The 18834-nt window shown below is 40.1% G+C and overlaps 1 protein-coding gene across 1 annotated transcript; it reads right to left on the bottom strand.

The window, feature by feature from the left end:
* Positions 1-563: 563 nt before the first annotated feature.
* apobb.1 (apolipoprotein Bb, tandem duplicate 1) lies at positions 564-17990 on the bottom strand. Its single transcript, XM_034899435.1, has 30 exons — positions 17753-17990; positions 16728-16941; positions 16379-16411; positions 16123-16235; positions 15855-16000; positions 15603-15738; positions 15289-15462; positions 14811-14935; positions 14628-14713; positions 14069-14513; positions 13868-13982; positions 13639-13785; positions 13338-13549; positions 13020-13215; positions 12746-12925; positions 12432-12635; positions 12156-12323; positions 11852-12057; positions 11377-11559; positions 11151-11281; positions 10844-11048; positions 10582-10754; positions 9423-9583; positions 9218-9327; positions 8748-9121; positions 2532-8549; positions 2332-2443; positions 2219-2242; positions 1892-2078; positions 564-1799 (listed from the first exon to the last, which is right to left on the bottom strand). The coding sequence occupies exons 2-30, from the start codon at positions 16780-16782 to the stop codon at positions 804-806; spliced, it is 11415 nt and encodes a 3804-aa protein (XP_034755326.1). The 5' UTR covers positions 16783-16941; positions 17753-17990; the 3' UTR covers positions 564-803.
* Positions 17991-18834: the final 844 nt, after the last annotated feature.

The raw sequence follows: 18834 nt of genomic DNA on the forward strand, positions 1-18834 counted from the left end.
GTATGAAAGAGAAGATAAGACTGATGTAAATCAGTCTTCAAAGACGGTGATATTAATCCAAACAGAAAACCCAGGAGGAAGCAGAGAGAATGCCTGGTAAGAGATACAAACTTTGCTACACAAGATTTAGTCTAAATGCTTTTGAATTCTAATAAGCAGGCCACAATGTGATCAAAATCTTTGTTAATAATTTAATCATTCAAGCAGGGTCCCCGCTTTGTTTCATTGTCTGCAGTCAGAAAACTTTGGCAGACCAACTGCATATTTAGGTGAGAACCGTACACTACAGTACAATCTGAAGTACAGATTTCTCTCATTTATTTACAGGTCAAGAGGGGCAAGGGGTAGGAGGAACCTAAACCAAGCTTTCAGTGGAGCTGCAGATGTGCGTGAGAGTTTCCTGACAATCTACATAGTTTATTGTGCGGTGAATCGTGTCAGGCTGCTCTAGTGGAACCCTGAATCAAAAACTAAGACCAGAAAGGTAGTATAATAGTTGATCTTTAAAGTTTGGATGTGAATTTAACAAAAACATCACAAAGCACGAATTAAACATTTACAAATTGCATTAATGTATTTTATTGATGTTTTCTCATTGCAGGAAGGGGAGTTTCAATAAAATGTTACATTTTCAATGTTTGTACACAATAAACCATGTCAATGAAAATGATACAACAGGTGTTTCTGTTGAACTCATTGTTATAAATATGGTTAAAGAGCAAATTGTTCATACTTCTTCCAAGCATGTGTTTTGAACAGATGGTAGTGTTTCATTTGGACTTAGGCCTCAGTCTGAGGGTTCCTCACTGCTGGAATGAAAATGGAAGCTCAATCTCAAGCCTTCCTTCACTAACTTTCATGAAGGCGTGAGCCTCATCTGAAGCATGCTGCAGGAAACCATAAACAGTGTCATTGAACTGATCCAATACATAAACAAACATGTCAATAATGTTCTCAAATGAAGTGTTTAGCTGCTCCATATTTAGGGCAGAGATCTGGTCAACAAAATTTTTTAAGACTGTGATAAGGTTACGATAGAGGACATTGATGTTGATGAACACTGCATCTAAATAGTCAGACTGGACAGAGTCGACAAACTCCTGAGATTTCTCAACAAGAGCCTTCAGGGTCTCACCCATCTTCACTAGCATTGTGTCAAGAGTTTCCATATTTTTCACAAAGTCCAGCAGTTCATCAAAGATATTCTCAAAACCTGTTTTGACCTGATCCAAGATCTGGCCTCCAGTGATTGCATCACCAACTGGCATGCGCAATTTCACACTGCTGATCTGCTCAACAAAGGAGTTGTAGTAGACCTCCGTGTTGTCATAGATAGTCTGGAGGGTCTTATCTAACACTACAGCGACGCTGCTGGTAAGCTTCCTCAGGAACTCAGGGAGAGTGGTCATCTCATCAGACCCGGGCAGTTTGAACTGGGTTTCCCTCAAGACCTTGACGACAGCATCCAAAAATACCTGAAGAGTCTTCTGGTACTGGACAATTATGTTCCTGAAGAAAATTGACACCTGGCTTATTTGAGTGTCATAGTTGATAGCAGCATTATAGGCCTCGCTGATGTGGTTGACAACTGATTTTTTTAACTCTTCCACCTTGCTTGTGATCTGGTACTTGTCAGCAAACATTTTAAATGTAGAGATGATGGAAGGGAGTTTCATCTTGAATTCATTGAGCATTGCTTTGGGTGCCTCCATGTTGTAGGCAATCTGCAGGTTTGTCTTGTCAGCATCCTTAGAAGATGCTTTGAGGACCAAGATGTCAACATCAACCTCTGGGGCAGACTGTTTAGCAGAAGAAAAGTAAATATTATTTAAGCTACATTTTTATTTTGGTATTTAGTTTTCCATTGTAAGGTAACGCTAGTGATACTTACAGGATAACGGCCATAGACCCGTGCAATCATCTGAGATGGGACTCTGCCATTTAATTGAAGGCCCAGGAAGCCAGCGGATGGGGTAGATACTGAAGCACTGATTCCATCTCTGCGAGCAGCATAACGAAGGTTCGCATCAGTGAAAGTAGGACTGTTGATGTCCAGATTCAGGGTGTGGCTGGAATAACTGAGAGAAAGAAAGCATTTCAAATTAGAAAACATAATTAATTCTTTACCTGATATTTTGTATAAAGGAATTTTATATATGCACATTAGAGAAAAGGTCAAGATAAAAATATAAAAAAAAACTGTAGATTGAATATATACCTGTTATCAGCCTGGCGCTTTTTCCTAAAATGTGAAATAAATGAGTTAATCACTTTAAACTTTGAATTTTAGAAGCAAATTTTAAGCATAAATTGTAAAACACAGTATGTTACCTCAAGGCTTGGTTAATGACATGGCTGACATCCATGGTCATTTCAGCATGTGTCAGGACAACTTTGCTGGCCATGTTCAGAGCTTCATTCTCAAACTTCACAGTAGTAGAAGCTAATAAAAGAAATAGTTTGTAAGATTTTTTAGTGCTCAACGATGCTTGCAACATAAAACCCGTATTCAGGGAATTAGATCAACTCACCATCCATGTCATATTCCAAGAGCACAAGGACTGAGGTGGCAGAGGACTTTAAGACAACGGTGAAGGTGGGGGCATTGCCCTCTACTTCAGCTTCCAGATTTGCGGTGTACAGCGGGCTGACAAACTTGCTATTGGTGGAGATCTTCTGCTTTGCTGCTGTCACCTCAGCAACAGTTTTCTCAAAGATGGTGAGGACACCCAAGCTGCTTGGCTGAGACAAATTAATCTCAATATCAGCAGTCAAGGAAGAGGTTGGGGCAAGATCAATGGTAGCCTGGACAACATGCTTCCCATTTGTGTTGAAATCAAACAAGTTTGCCTCGTTGTTGCCAGTGTACTTCAGCACTGCATACACACGGCTCAGGGATGCTTCAACAGCAATATTTTCATTTACATCCATGCCAATTACTTTGGTGGCACCTTGGTTAAGCTTGGCATCAGCAATCACCTTGGAGGTGAAGCGTAGGCCATCCTTATTCAGATACAGATTAGCGCCATTATCCAGAACTCCCAAAAGAAGATAGTCTTCAAGCACAGTGCCATCCATGTTGGCCTTAGTAGATGACTCCATGGAAATATACTCAAAGCTTCCCTCCAGCTTCAGACTGTGGTCTGCTTCAGCCTTTCCAACAGCCTTGATCACAGGGAGGTTAAAATCACCCTTAATACTAAAGGTGGAAACAACATCTGCTATGGTTTTGGTGTCTGCAACAAAATTTTGGTTTGCGTCCAGATTGAGTATAGGCAGGGCAATCTTTGCAACAGTAGCCAGAGAGATGGTACTTTCCAAAGTCTCAGTACTTAAACTTATGGAGCTGTCATGAGTGCCTTCAATGTGACGATTTTCAAGGGATAGGGAATTGGCCAACTTGAATCCTCTCTTGGTGGTCAGACTGGTGGTGCCATCAAGTTTGGCTTTAAGACCTTCAAACACAGAGGCTGTGGTAGCTCCCAGACGGAACACAAGGTCATCCTCAGCATACAGTCCAGCATTGACATTCAGATTAATGATGGCTGACTTCACAGACAGCTCTGTGATCAGGTTACCCATAGATGGAATCTGGATTAAACCCATCATATCAACAAGGGGGGCAGCCTGGCTTTTCTTGTAAACAATCTTGGCATCCACATCCACAGACTGCTCAGTAGTAGTTAAAATGTTCTTCAATGCAGTCTGCTCATACAAGTTTAGATCACTAATAGCTGGAGTACGGAAGTCAATAAAAGGCAGGTCAATCTCAGGAATGCTGATAGGGTATGTCAGGAAGTCAAGATTGGCCTCACTTTCCATTGCAACAAAGATGCCAGCCTCATTTTCCCTATTGTCAACAGTGAAGTTGTAGAACATTTTGTACTGATTAAGACGAGCCAGAGTTACTGTGCTCAATTGTTGGCTGTTATGTTTGAAGGTGGCTGAGTAATCATTTTGCAGATCTATTTTAGCAATCAGACTTTCAAAAATGTTGACCTTGGCATTTCCTTTGTTTTGGAATTCAAAGACAAACTCAACTGGACAAACTACAATTTTGATTCCATTTGAGAGGACCCCACTGACGTCACCATACAGTTCTGTGTCATGATTTGCATGTAGCTCAGTCTTCATATCATAAAGGTTGCCCTGTCCAGATGCCACAACAAGGCTGTTCTTGATCATTGGTGCCTCTGCCTCATTGCGGATGTTAAACTTGAAGTAGCTAAGTGGGCCAAATTCAGCACTAAATTGCTGTTTCATCTTTAAGATGGTTGAGTCTGTGTCTCCAGAGAAAGTTAACGTGACAAGACTGGGAGTGAGTGACAATTGCAAGTTACTCTTGTGGGTGTTATCATCAGCATTGCATTTGGAAGTGCCTGCATTGTCAACTGTTAACGTGAGAGTGAAGCCATCTTGGCGAACAATTGCTTTCTGGGTTACAGTGGCTTCACTCTTGAAATCAACAATCGGGAGGTCCACCACATGATTGTAAGTTGTATCAAGAGAGGAAGACATTCCCTCTTCCATAGCAAAAAAGGCCGTGTTCATGAAGTCAGCAGTGTAAGGTGCAGTTATGACCTTTATTGTAGTTTTGCCTTGGGCCTGGGCTGATAGGCCATAGAGAGTTATAGATGCCTGATGTTCAACTCCAAGAGCAACATGGTTGAATTTAAGAGTCTCTGCAAGGACAATACGACTCATTTTTGGGAATGCAAAACGAGCAGTGGAGTCAAGTTGGTAATTTAGAATGTTAAAACTTGGAGATGTGGCCTGGGAAGTAAGGAATCCAGTGAAATGAGGTGTCATTTCATTCTCAGTGGAGTTACGGAACTCAACAGAAGTCTTAACTGTGTAGATGGGAGTTTGGAATTTGATCTCACTATAGAGTTTACCAAAGCATGGGAACATGATCTGATTTGGAATTGTTGGCAATGTGATCTCAGGAACCCGAAGAGACTTAACAAGCTTTTCTACAGGAACTTGTGGAATGGTTGGGAATGCAATCTCAGGAAGTGCAATTACTGGGAAGGTCATCTCAGGAATCGAAGGAAGGTAGTTTAAGGACAGGTCTCCAAAGAAAGTATCCACATCAAGCATTTTGATCTCAAAGTTTACAATATAATCAATAATTTCAATGATTCTCTGCTTGATGTCATCAAAGGAAATTGTTGTGGCTTTTACAGTATGGAAGCCCAGGATGGTGAACTCAGGGATGTCTAGTTGTGTTGGGATTTCAAACTGTTCAAGCTTATCCATGCTAAACTTCACAGAAGGCACAACAAGATCAGTGAGAGGAATGATGAAGGATGGCATGTTATACTCAGCCTTCTTAAGTTCAGTAATGAGCCCTTCAATTATCTGCTGAATCTCGCTAAAAATCTTTTGCTCGGGTGCAATGGTCTTAATCGTTTCCACCATATTGGTGAACATATTAGTGACGATGGTGATGATCCTCTTGTAGTGTTTGCTCACAAAATCCAGATAAGAGGTTATCTCAGCTTTGATATCCAGATCTGTAATTCCCTGTTTTATAAATTCCGTAAATCTCTTAAAACTGTCAAGCACAACCGAGTCAATGATATCCATTACAGATTTAATCATTTCTGCAACTTTGATTTCTCTCAGCCTTTCCATAAAGCCTCTTACAGAGGATAAGACAAGGTTGACAAAGTTTCTTGTTGCCTCAAGTTTCTGGGGAATTTCAAGAGTCCTGATCAGTTCATTCACGTAAATTGTGTACTCAGCAATTATTTGATTGGTATGTTTCACAAAGTCATTGTAATCCAGTGACTTCAGCACTCGTACAATGGTTTCAATACAGCTATTCAGCTGTTGAATTATATCCTTAATCTCAGTTGTTTTCAAGTAGGTGATAGCCCCCTGGAAGACTTTCATGAATATGGTAGGGATGTCTGCATCCTTCACCATGTTGGCTACAACCCTAAAAGTTTCCTCAATTTTCAATTGCTTGATGAGCTCAACAGCCTTTTCCAAGACAGCCTGAACTTTTTTGTCAGCCTCAAACTTTACAATCAACTCTCTTATCTTGGCATAGAATGTATTGATCTTACCTAGGATGTCAAGATCCTGAATAATTTCCTTAATGTAATCTGTCATATCGTTGAAAATCTCTGTGGGAATCTGACTCACTAGTTCCTCAATATGAGACTTAAAGTTGATGGATGAAATGAACTCCTTCAGCATAACAATATGTTTTTGCACATCAAAATTCTCAATTATTTGTTTGATATCAATCATAATTGTCTGTAGTTTAGCCTTGACTTCATATTTGGAATCAATATCATGCAGGATTTTTATGGTGCTGCCCTTAAGTTTTTCCAAGTCAATCTGCTGGATAATCTCCTTCATGGTATTAATCAAACTCACAAGCAATGCCTGGATGTCATACTCCTCATTAATGGCACTCAGCTGCTGAATGATAGATTCAGGGAAAGTGCCACTAACAATGATCTCTTTTGCCATACCAGCAAAGTGTTGGATGTAAACTGTAAGATCAGCAAGCAGTTTCTCCACAATAACCTTAAGGTTTCTCAAAGAGGCTTCAACATCCTCCATGGAGATAACATATGCTTGGGTAAAATCATCAAAATACTGTTTAAGCTGAACGACTTTTCCTTCTACATTGAGTTGAGAAACAAGGTCACTTACATACTGGGGAAGAGCCTCAAGTTTAGCCCTAATCTCCTCATCATTTATGTAGTCTTGCCGTGCCTCTGCAACACGGACAACAACACCCTTGATGCTTTCCAAGAAGGCAGGTAGATTTTCAATTAGAGGGAACTGAATTATTTGACTCTCTGTGTTCTTGTCATACTTGAGGAATGAAGAGATGGTGAATTCCTGGGCATCCGTAGAGTCTGCATTGAGCATGTTTGTGAGGATAGTGCCAGCAACCTCAATTCCAGTTCTCTCAGCAGTGTTGTAAACACTCATGTCCTGATTAAAGGCATGCTCATTCATTTTAGACTTTATTCCAAAACTGCTTTTCTGCTCTTGGAGTGATAGAACAGTATCCATCTTGTTGTCAATTGTTGTCTCAAGCGCAAAACCGCAATCTAGCTGCTGGTTTAATGATGCCCTGCATTCATGTGAGCTAGCAAAAGCCAGGGGCTGTGCTTTAAGAAGGAACTTGCCATAGAGCTGGGCACTGTGCTTTCCATACATGGTCATGTCTCCATCAGCATTAAAAATGGCATCAAGGTTGAAATCAAAAGGAATAATGCTGCAACGAATGGTGTGGTCAAAGCGCATTGGCTGTGAGTTGAAACGGGCATCGTTGGTGATCCTGGCAGCAAGACCGACAACTTCGAGCTCGGTGTTGTGGTTCATGTGAGTTCCAAGGATTTTTCCAGTGGTGCTGCACTTTGCATTAGCAGTCGTATCAGCATAATTTACCTGATAGGTGTGTTTGATCTCTTCTGCACCATAGATTGCTTTCAGGCTTCCGGTCAAATCCATCTTGTAAAGCTCAGCCTGCATCTGAGCCTCATTAATGAACTTGGCAGCCAGAAGTTTCAAGCTGTTTTTAACATTTGCAGAAGCAGTGTAGGGTTTAAGGTCAATGATGATATCATGACTGTAAGAGGCATACTCACTGGCAGAGGCTTCAGCCTTTGAATTGAAGTCAAGGCTAGAGAGAGTAAGGGTCAGAGTGTTGGTATTATCAACCTTGATGTCATGAATTGCAGCCTTGTTGGTAATGAATAGAGTTGCTCTTGAAGCATCTAGCCCAGCATTGAAGGTGTTTTCCAGGGACAGGGGGCTTTGGAGAGTGGTTGTTCCACTTGTGGTCAAACCATCCTTGTTCATTTTCAGTGTAGCCTTGTGAGTAGCTTCATTCTCAAGAAGCTTCATGGTAGCATCACTGTTTACAGCCAGACCATTGATACCAAGAGAGGCAGTCAGCAGAGAGTAAACACGGTTTTCAGATTGGTCTGCATTTGTCTCCATTCTCATGACAACTTCACCAGCTCCAGCAGAGGCTTCAGCCTGGTTGCGGATCTTCATGCCGAGAGCAAGGGCATTGGCATTACATTTCAGTGACAGCTTGCTGTCTTTGAAGGAAAGTTCAGCAACATGGGTCAAGGTGTCTTCAAAGGCATTGGTGTTGGACACAACTGAGAATTCACCATTGGCATAGGTTGCTGCAATTGTGTTCTGGGCCTTAACGATGGTGGACTCAAACTGAACAGTAGAATCAATCTTTGCTTCTGGCCTAAGTGGGAAAATGGCAAATGACTGGGATGAAATAGTCTTGACATACATGGGTCCAGCTGTGAACTTTCCCTCAAAGTTGCTATCAGCAGAGAATTCTTCAGTGATGAATCCAGTCATACCAGTGTGCTCTAATGCAATTTTGAGACCAAAGGGGCTTGTAGCTTCAATCTTGCTGCTTGATTTCAAATTGATTTTGTCTGTGATGGTTGCATCTTCAACAATATTAATACTGGCTTCAAGGAATTTATGCGCTAAAGAGCTTTTCAAATGGGCTTTGATGGAATCAGTGGTGGCCAACATTCCAGAGCCTAAATAAAACACAAAAGAAGAAAATTAGATTGATAGCAGCTGATTGAATCAGGGAACACTGTGACATTGTAACTGAATTAAGTCACATTATTTCATATCACTAGTTAGTAGCTAGAGTGAATGTCACATACTTTTAACTGTATGTTAAGAACTGTCAAAAATCCTTAAATTCATTCATATTATTTACTTTAAAATACCTTCAATCTTTATTGAGAGGATGTCAAGTGGGGAGGTTCCTTTCACATCAAACTTAGCTGAGTAGCTTGGTGTCTCCACAACATCTTTGCCGGCAGCCATTGAGGCTTCCATGTCGTATAGGTTGCTCTTCATCTGAGTTGAAACCTCAGCTTTGCCAAAAAGAGGAATGGACAGAGTAAGGCTCTCAGGGACAACAAGTTCGGGGATGGGAATTTGCATGGAGACAATCTCCAGTCCAAACAGAGGTAGAGACACGCTGGGTGTGGTTAAAGCTGGTGGAAAGTTAAGCTCTTCTGTTGATCTTCCTCCGAGAAGGAGAGGGATGGCAATGGTGATGCGCTCATTGTTGAAGTGGTAGACAGCCTTTGCCTCACTGTTATAAACAAGAAAGGTAAAAATCAATACCTTCAACCTTCAATAATATTTTCGAAAGGTGAAGATATTGATCACCGAGTTCTTTCAGACTTACTTATTGAGGAACAGTGTCTTTGGTAAGGAAATGTCAGGCATATCAGGCACTCTGAAGCTCTGAATGTAAGGGATATCAGCCCCATACTTTTCCATGTAGTTGTTTGATGCCTAAGACAATGAGAACCAATATATATATTAGTTTATGCATGCTAAACATTTTTATCAAAGAAAATGTGAATAATTGTTAAATCTTAGATTCCTACCTCTACAAACTTCTTGAAGATGTGACGGACTTTCATGTCAGTCTGCCCTATCTCCATGTCAAGAAGTTGGTTGCCATAGTTCTCAACAATATCAGCATTTGGCAGGCTGGTGGTCTCAGTTTTCACATCTGACTTGAGTTCAACCTCAAACTTGCTGGCATCTGCAATGATAGAATACAATTAATTCAATTTTGTTACAAGAAAAAGTATTCCTCTAATCCCCAGGTTAGAATTAAGCCAGGAGTAAATATACTCTTAAAGGAGAATTGTTTCCGGTTGTTTGTAAATTTGGAGTTCTGTCAGTAGCAATCGGTGCTGCTTACACCGTGTTATCCCCTGCCAGCGTTAGCACCCAGCAGGCCTAAACATGGCAAGTTTTAAAGATATGTTTAAGACATGTTGAAAATGTCATTAAAAGTGCCTCCCCATGTGCAGTGATTCCTTATGACTGAACACATTGAATCTGACTGCTGTAGCTGTAAAAGAAATGCATGAACGTTCTGCTAATTCAGTTGTGTTTAGTTCCTGTGTTAATACTGCTAGGAGTGCTTCGGGACCGTCTACAAACTACAACACTGAAAAGAATTACAAACATATTTAAAAAAATAAGCATGTGCTTATTTTTTAAAAGTAAGTGCTGTAGTACAAATAGCAGGAGGCAAGTTATAATTGAGGTAAGTTTGGAGACAGTGCCTTATTTAATCATGAAATAAATTGACAGCCCATATTTTTGATTTATCTCTGTTCTGTGTTGTAGTTTGTAGACGATCCCTAAATTCTCTTACTGCCTCTCAACACAGAAACTAAACACAGCTGATTTAGCACAACTTTAATGCATTTATTTCTACTGCAGTCAGATTCACTGTGTTCACTTGGAAGGAATCACTTCACATGGGTAGGCACCTTTTATGACATTTTGAACATGTTTTAGAGACTTAAAATTTGGCCTGTTTAAGCCTGTTTGCTGCTATCGCTAGCAAGAGGATAGCACGGTGTACGCAGCACCGATTGTACCGAATTCTCCTTTAACAAACCAAATTTGTAATTTTCTCTCAAAAAAAAGGGCCCTATATTATTGGTACCATCTAAGATGTAACAAACTACTAAAATCCTTTTCATATAATATTCTGAAAAATGGCTTACTTGAAAATAACATTACCATATTTCATTGTGATTTTCTGCTCAGAGGTGGCATCCATGACTTTGATTTCACTCTTAACCTCCAATTCCAGTTCTTCATCATGTTTCATGTCAGCTGTGATGGTGGCATCAGCTTCCAATGAAGGGACAAGAAGTTGGACTTGCAGCATACCTTCCTTCATTGCCTTCAGACTGAAAATTGTGCCAGTCAGTTAACATAATCTCAATGATGAGTCTCACATTATTGTTATATCATAAAGATTTATGGTTGATTATCTTACTTGGCACGTCCAACCAGGGAGAGCTGAGGGATGTTCTTGTTTATGAAGTCAAGAGAGATGGAGTGAGTTCCTTTGCTCTTGGTATTTCCAACACCCAGCCTGAGTCCAGCCTCCACATCATAGTCAGGGATCTGGATGTCTGCTGTGATGACATTCTTTCTTCTGTTGTATTTCATGATTGCTCTGGCTTCAGTGGGCTCTGCACCTGTTGACCAATCAATAGGTTAATATTTCGTAACTCCACTAAACGTCAGAGCACAATTGAGCAAGTAATAAGCAAAAAAGATTTTGAAATATTTTCCATTACCTTCTGCTCTCAGAACAAACTTCACGGAGTCAACCTTCTGCCGGCCCTCTTCTCCCTCCTTGAGAAGCTCATAGGCAACAGTGGCTGTGTACTCAGTGACTTCACCAGTAGGATGGAGCTCCATGGCAAATCTATTAAGATAATTCAGTTAATCAGCCAACAATGGAAGGTAACTTATTTTAAAAAGACAATTATGTGTGCTGGTAGATTGGAAAATCTTGCTTACTTGCTGTCTCCGGTGATGGGGAAGTAGGGGGCTGTCTCCTGAGAGAAAGCATCAGTGTACTGCAGAGCAGTGCAGTATTTCATTCCAGCAAAGACAGGACTGCACTCGCTAACATCAACCTTATCCATCACCATGGAGGGAATGGTCTTCACCTGTAATCCAGTGACTGCTACCAGGCTGTTTCTAAGTTTTAAATGTAGAAAAGTTAGAAAGCAACTTTGGCTTTTTAAATCTAAATAGTAGACGGTAGAGTAGAGTAGTTAAAGAGAAGTTAAAAGTGTTGCATTCAAAAATATAACATCCCCATAATTATTTGTATGGGTCTCTGATGACAGAAAGCTGGATGGTGTGGTCAAAAGCTTCAAACAATGCTATCTTTAACTTTGTCAATTAAAATTGTTGCTTTTCTACATGAAAATTAAGTTGTAAAGCACTATGTGGCTGTAGTTTTCCCACAAGTTCTGCTTGGACTTACGTGATTTGGAAGAGCTTAGTAGGACTGGTTGGAACAGGAAGGGTCAGCTTCACATTGTCACGTTCCATGGAGATTTTGGCACTGAAGCCACTTTCATGGAAAATGTCGGTGTGTATCTCTAATCCAGAGTTGACATATTCAGGGATGTGAGACCCAATTTGCGATACAAACTCAATGCCAGCAGAGGGCATGAAGGTCACTTCACTCTTTGTGGACACATAAGAGAAGTGAGAAATGTTTAGTTGATGCTGTTTATTATTGAAAAAATATTGGTGGCATTAAAACCCCTTTTTTTAATAATTACCATGTCACGAGCAATCTGAAGTCCACCCTTAATGCCAGGGGTGAAGGTACCAGACAGTGCAATCCTCAGAGGCACCCCAGTGGCAGTAGGCAGGAAGAATTCATTGTCCATGAAGATGTAGTGGGCAAAGAATGAGTTGTCAGCCTTGGTCATCAGTGCCTTAATGATCTGTTGCATATGAAAATACACAAAAGATATTGAAATAGTAAAAATAAGAATTTCTAAATAAATGAATTATTTTCTTGTCCACTACTTTCTTTAAAAAAAAGTCCTTACATCAGTAGGGAACATCTTGAACATGCTGTCAATCATCATGGCAGCAGAGTAGGTCATCTCTTCCATTTCATTGGTCGTGAGATATCCCAGCTCATTTCCTAAAATTCTCAGATAAACCATTGCCTCTGGAGACTGTGCAGTCTTCATTTCCCTCACAAGTTTGTTGAGGTTGCGTCCAATCTCCCGCATCAGGTTCTGGGAAGCCTATACAAAGATATGCACTCTCTATTAGAAGATATTTTTATTATGGAAAAAATTATCATCATAATTACAGTGGTTTTGGTCTTGTGAACTAAACAGATTGGTCTGAGTACCTGTCTCTTCATTCTGTCATTTTTCAGAGCAGGCAGCATGTTCTGCAGGATCTCATTGACTCTCAGTGGCATGTTGTCAGAAAAAAAGTACATTGTCTTCAGGGCAGTGTCAGGGAAGAAGCCATTCTTTCCAAACAGGGCCTCAACAGTTGGCTCAAATCCTTTGCCCTCCATACCAATCTGTAAAGGTAACAGATTTTTCACTGTAACAAATTACCAAACTAAAAAACAGTCTCAAAGCACAATTTAGATTGAAACGGACACATTTTTTTACCTCCATCATGTCAATGTCAAAGCCAAATGCCTTCAGAGTCATTTCAAGCATGACTTCCTTGGGCAGGTAGCTGGTACCCTCAAAGATCATGTTACCCTCCACAGATCCGATCTTGTAGTGGCGAGAGAACTTGGTTGGGTCCATGGTGGGCCCGACCTCATTACCCTGCAGGGCATCACGAATCTTCTGTCTCAATCTGCAGGAAGGAAAAGATGTATTACCATTAAACATCCAATGGTGCTCAAATCCGTACACTTAGATAACCCAGCATGCAATGAAACAACCCATTTGACAAAGGTGAAACTGCTTTTCACTTACTCTTGGGTTTCTGGCTCAGTTGAGGACAAAAGGTTGGTAATGTGGGAGATCACAAAGCTCTTGACTTGTTTGTCTTGCTCATTGTGCAAGGCATCAGCAAGCTGAGCCAGTTCAGTGGGCTGGGGGTCCTTCATAAGTACCAGATAAGCAGCAATGCGCTTTTGTAGTGGGCCGGCACTGTCCAAAAGCACCTGCATGAGAATCTCTCTGCCCTGTGACCAAGAGACATCAATAAAATTAATACATAGTAGAAAAAAAGTATTTCAAGGATGTGCCAAACCTTTGAAATATTTTGACATGCCTCCTCAGGGACGGGAGTCAGCCTGAACACTTGGATGGCCGCCTGCTGCACAGCCAGGGACGCAGCAGGTTGGTTCACACACTGGATGACAGCAGATCTGAGTGCGGGACCAGCAGATACCAGAGCTGGAGCCATGTTTCCAACAACCTGGAGTCAATGGACAGGTTAGTGTTTTGCCTATTTATGTTGGCGGTCAATTAAATGTTGATCTATGTGGAAGGTTACCCACTCTCAGTGTCATGAAAGTTTTGTCGTTGTCACCAGAACAGTCACCCAACTGTGCAGCCAGGAACTCAGCAACAGAGTAAATCTCAGGGATCAGTTTTCCCTCTGCTTTGTAAAACCTGTTAAAAAACATTTTTTATTTTTTTTTATAATTCAAAGAGAGTGTATATTTTTAGAAATGATATTTGGAATAAAGTGTGGTTACCTCTTGACAACATTGCTCAGGGCATACATGATGGGCTTGCTGGGCTTGTATTTGGCCATCTCGAGCATGTCATTGATCAAGAGGGCTGAAGGATTGGATACGAGTCCCATAGCAAAAACACCGGCATCAACCTCGACTGAGGAGGCATCAAAAGTCCTGAGGACCTGCATGATGGCACTGCTGCACTCAGGGGTTCCACACTGGGCCAAGACCTGGTAGGTCAGGACAGGGGACACTGCAAGGGCCTCAGGAATGGCGGGACTGAGGGTGTCAGTCTTCATTCCACGGACCATGGCGACAATGTTGTGGAAAAGATGGGCCCTCCTCTCACCCTCGGTCTCGGGAAGAGTGGCCAGTTCTCTCAGGAGTTTCAGACCTGCATCTTTATCCTGGAAGGCACTCTTGTCCTCAACAGCCTCCATGTGAAGACCCTTGACAATGTCACCTATGATACCCGTATCACACGTATGTTATAACGACTTAATGTTTTATTTAATGGCCATTTTAAAACAATAAGTGTAAACTGTAAATGAAAAATGCAAAGAAACAAAGGGCTTACTGCGTTCAAAGACTCTTTCATTGTGAGGAGAAACATCAACCAGAGTCAGTTCCTGCTTTCCAACGTTTGTAACTCCATACTCTCCCCTGTAGGAAGACACATGCTTAAAAAAATACTGTTGAAGAATACAAATCTACGGACACTTAAAAGCAATTCATAAAGTTTAATACAAGTTGGACTTACTTGTGAGAGAAGGGAATGAGGATGTGGTTCTCTGTGCAAGACCCAGAGGTCATGTGCTTTTTCTCATTGTCAAACTTGTAGTTGCAGGTCTGGGAGCTTCTTACCAGCTGGGCAAGAGGGTAGTGCTGAAAATAGACAAAAACTAATATTACTGCAGTGAATTAATCAAAGTGAAATGGTTGAATAGTGTACTTTAGTTCAGTCAGTATTGCCTCTTTTGTCTTTTCAACATTGTTGTTTTGTCATCTCAACTTAACTAATATATTGTCTTTTCTTCTAACTTACAAAAAATACTATTGGTGCTGTCAGACCATAATTTGTCTTTCCTACCCAGGGAGATTTTGAACCAAGACTGGATGTATAAGACAGTTTATGTTTCCAGTGGAAAAGCTGACATGAAGCAGGCATTTATTAATTCAACTCTTAAAGATTTGTCTAAAAAGTTAATGTTGCTACCATGGACAGTTGGTGATCTTACCATGCCAGAGATAAGTGCCAGTGGGCTGGTGTGATCTCTCATTGGGACAAATTTGTCACATCTGGACAGGTCCCTGGTGAGGCTGATGTCAGTTGCAATATCCTCTCTCGTGTTGACTTTGTAGTCGGTCTTGCACTTGCCGTGGATAGTGGGCTGAAATGTTGATTTTGTTCTCTAATATTGATAAGAGAAAAAAAATATTAAGAATGTACTACAGACAATTATTTTAAAAAGGTAAATTTCAGCTTGGTTTATTTTAAACCTTCGAATAAAATATGCAGATTGGTAAGCATGTTCCTGGTTAATGAATGTACCATGTCTTCCTCCAGTAGAGGTACAGCCAGGGCAGAGACGATACCCCTCTTGATGTTCAGGATGGTTGTTGTCTCACCGTCCTCGGGGTAAAGTTTCACATCGTACACACCCTCAACCACAACCTTTAGAGGATATCTATAGAAAATGTATGATGTTTGAGTTTATGTATTAGTACAAAACCTCCATAAATATCAGATTTTAACACAGAGAAAATAATCTTTGACTTTAGAAATTCTCATTGAGTCACATACCTCTCCATTTCAGCAGCAAAGGCATTAGAGCTGGGTGCAGGACTGAACACAGGGTTGCCCGCTGCGTCCATGTCAACCACCTCGCTCAGGCTACAGCCAGTGGTGCGGATGATGAAACTACATGTCTGAGGCACTTCAATCTCAACCTATGAAATAAGGTAAATGTTTCTTTAACTCACTCTCTGAGAACGTCTTATGGAAAGAAAAAAAAAAAAAAAAAAATCAAACAAGCATGACTAAAGATGATTGTAAAAGATCTTTCTCGTACCGTGCAAGAGGCCTTGGGTCCGTTCTTGAGCTGTGAGGCTCCGTTGATGGCATTCAAAGATTCAGCTTCATACCGGTATTTATACTTGTGTAAGGTCTTGTACCTTTGGGCCACTGGAAGAAAAAATATTCTATGTATAAGTAATTTACTAAAAAAGCAATTTACCCCAAAAATTATTGTCAATGTGTAGACTGTATGTCAAGACAATTTGTCAACTATTAACATGAATGAGATAACAGCAAGTACTGTAACTTACGCAGGCAGGCTGGCTGATCCTCTTCTTGGGCAACTGGGCAAGAAAAGAAGTCATAAATTACTCTTTAGTAATTCTAATTTGACTGACTACAACAACTTTACTACTGTAACTACACTAATTCATAGCTCCTCAGTCAGAATTATTATTGTAGCATGTCTCCATGTTCTTTTTATAAAGTTTGTTATAACATACATTTAAAGGTTTGTAAAAAAAAGAATATAATACAATTCAGGAAACATGTGATTAAATCATTTGCAAATAAAACAACAGTGGGCAATCAAACGCCATATTGAAAAGATGTCAACTCCGATTATTTTTTTTACATTGTTATACTAAGCCAACTACTCACAAGTCAAGGCAGATGTGCTGAGGAGCAGCAAAAGGCAGAGCTTTGAGTCCCCCATGATGGGTTCGTTGAAGCTCTCTCCTTTGGTATTGGTGAGCACTCAGTTGAGACTAATTTCTTAGCTTGAGCTCGGGACTTTTATACCCTTAGCTGGGTTCCGTCTGGGGACTGGGCGGCGCAGACAGTGCTTAGAACGCTCAAAGTTCACCCCACCCTCCTGTGTGGAGGGACAAAGGCAAAAGGTTTAAAAAGATACTCATGGTTCAAAGCACAGAAGCCTACAATACTGATAAACACAGTTACATCTTTAAATGTCCGATTTTGACCACAATAAAGATGACTTTTATGTAATTTTGAAAAGCACATAGGTCTTTGAATGATATATTTTAATTGAATAAATCATTAAAGCTTAGCCTTTTCAGATATTTGTGGTTTTATTAATTAAATAATACTTTACTACATCTAATATAACTGAGACATCCATGAAGAGCAGCTGTGTGGTCACATTGTATTTACTTTGCATCTACGTTTTAGTCACATCTAGGCATCATTTTTCTTGGTGTTGTCCATTTGTCAATAAAAGAAGTAACACATGCAGTTGATTAAATTAAGAATCATTCTATTCTCTGTGATTTACTCTTACTGATGGCTACTCTTGTAAAAATGCAAAGTTAGTCAATGACGCTAACTAGCTAACAGCTACAACAGATCAAGGCGTTCTCCAAACACAAAGTTCTTCTAGATGTGAGAAAAAGATGATAAACTTATCAGCTGCCTTATCCGTTGATTATATTGACCAAAAAACAAACTACTGGTTAATTTAACAGGGACATTGCACATCAATACCAACACTTCAGCAAAGTTAGGCAAACAACAATTTGTATCTGTAGTTATACAAATTTACATTAATTTAATATCATCTTATGTACATTTATTTAACAAAGTACACACATTAGGACATACCCAATTTTTTAAATGGGAATGTGGCTTATCATTACAGTTGTAATAATTGTAGATATAGTACTTACAGTATAGTACCTAAGAGTGAGGATGCTTGTTGTTCTGCTTCCACTGCCACAGGCCAAAATGAAGAGTAAAAACATTTGCCAAACTTCGATACGGGTTAGATGATGAACTTTGATCTACAAATAAGCAGATACAGAACATGTGGTAAATAAACAGGAACTTTGGATTGGATGAAGTCTTTTCTTTTGTTGGAAGATTTAATTAAATCATTTAGATCAATGGATCGGCATTTTTCAATACTATGCAAAGTTTGAGACAGCATGTTGTTTAAAAAAAAAAGGTATTCTCTTTTGTACATTGATACACATTGCGTAATGGTCTGTTGCAATATATCCCCATCAAGACCTTTTAAAAAGTTTGTCAGATACTGACTTTGTTTGCACTGACGGACATGTACACAGATAAAGTCCAAAGGGGGATTGAGCCACTTTAAACATTTAGCTGAGCCTTTAATCCAACATTTCAGATTTATATAATGTAGATTTAGATTAAACTTGAAAACAATGAGTTTAGGTTAAAGACAATTGTAGATATACAGTCTGAGGTTTATCCCGGCCAAGCCATATTGCAGTTGAGCAGCGCATGTCCGTGCTCTGAATGATCTCAGAGGGTCCAATGGGAGAAGATACTTTGAGGGAATAAGTCTCAAAATATTTGTTAGCACACTCGTTCATCTCATAGTGTTCATCACTTTATCACTTACAATCTTATTGAACTAACTGTGTGATGTTAGATTCAGTTCATCAGTGTCCAAATTCTTGCAATGGCTGCAGATTAGAAAGGCAATAAGAAGAAGATGAAGGGGAAGATGAAGAAGTCAGGGAAGATGGTGAAGAAACACACCTAGCCACAGTGAGCTGATCTCATAAATTATGGTCTTGTTTTTTTTAGTCAAAAGAAAATTCAGAAAAAGAAAATACCACATAATACTGTTGTCCACCTGGTGAGGCCCATGAGACTAATTATAAACTCTGTGACCCACATCCCAGGAGACCAACATTTGCAATCTACAAGCAGGGCATCTGTACAGGCACTCTCGTCTAATCGATTGTTGGGCATGAAGGTCAACTGGTTAATCCACTGA

Source organism: Etheostoma cragini, chromosome 18 (assembly GCF_013103735.1).
Source record: "Etheostoma cragini isolate CJK2018 chromosome 18, CSU_Ecrag_1.0, whole genome shotgun sequence".
NCBI classification, from domain to species: domain Eukaryota; kingdom Metazoa; phylum Chordata; class Actinopteri; order Perciformes; family Percidae; genus Etheostoma; species Etheostoma cragini.

Excerpts from the sequence above, each read along its gene's own strand:
- apobb.1 (XM_034899435.1), bottom strand. The coding sequence starts at position 16,782 with ATGGGGGACTCAAAGCTCTGCCTTTTGCTGCTCCTCAGCACATCTGCC. Across the intron at positions 11,560-11,851 it reads ACTAAGCTCTTCCAAATCAC|AAACAGCCTGGTAGCAGTCA; the intron begins GTAAGTCCAAGC and ends TTTAAAACTTAG. Across the intron at positions 1,800-1,891 it reads GGGTCTATGGCCGTTATCCT|TCTGCCCCAGAGGTTGATGT; the intron begins GTAAGTATCACT and ends TCTGCTAAACAG.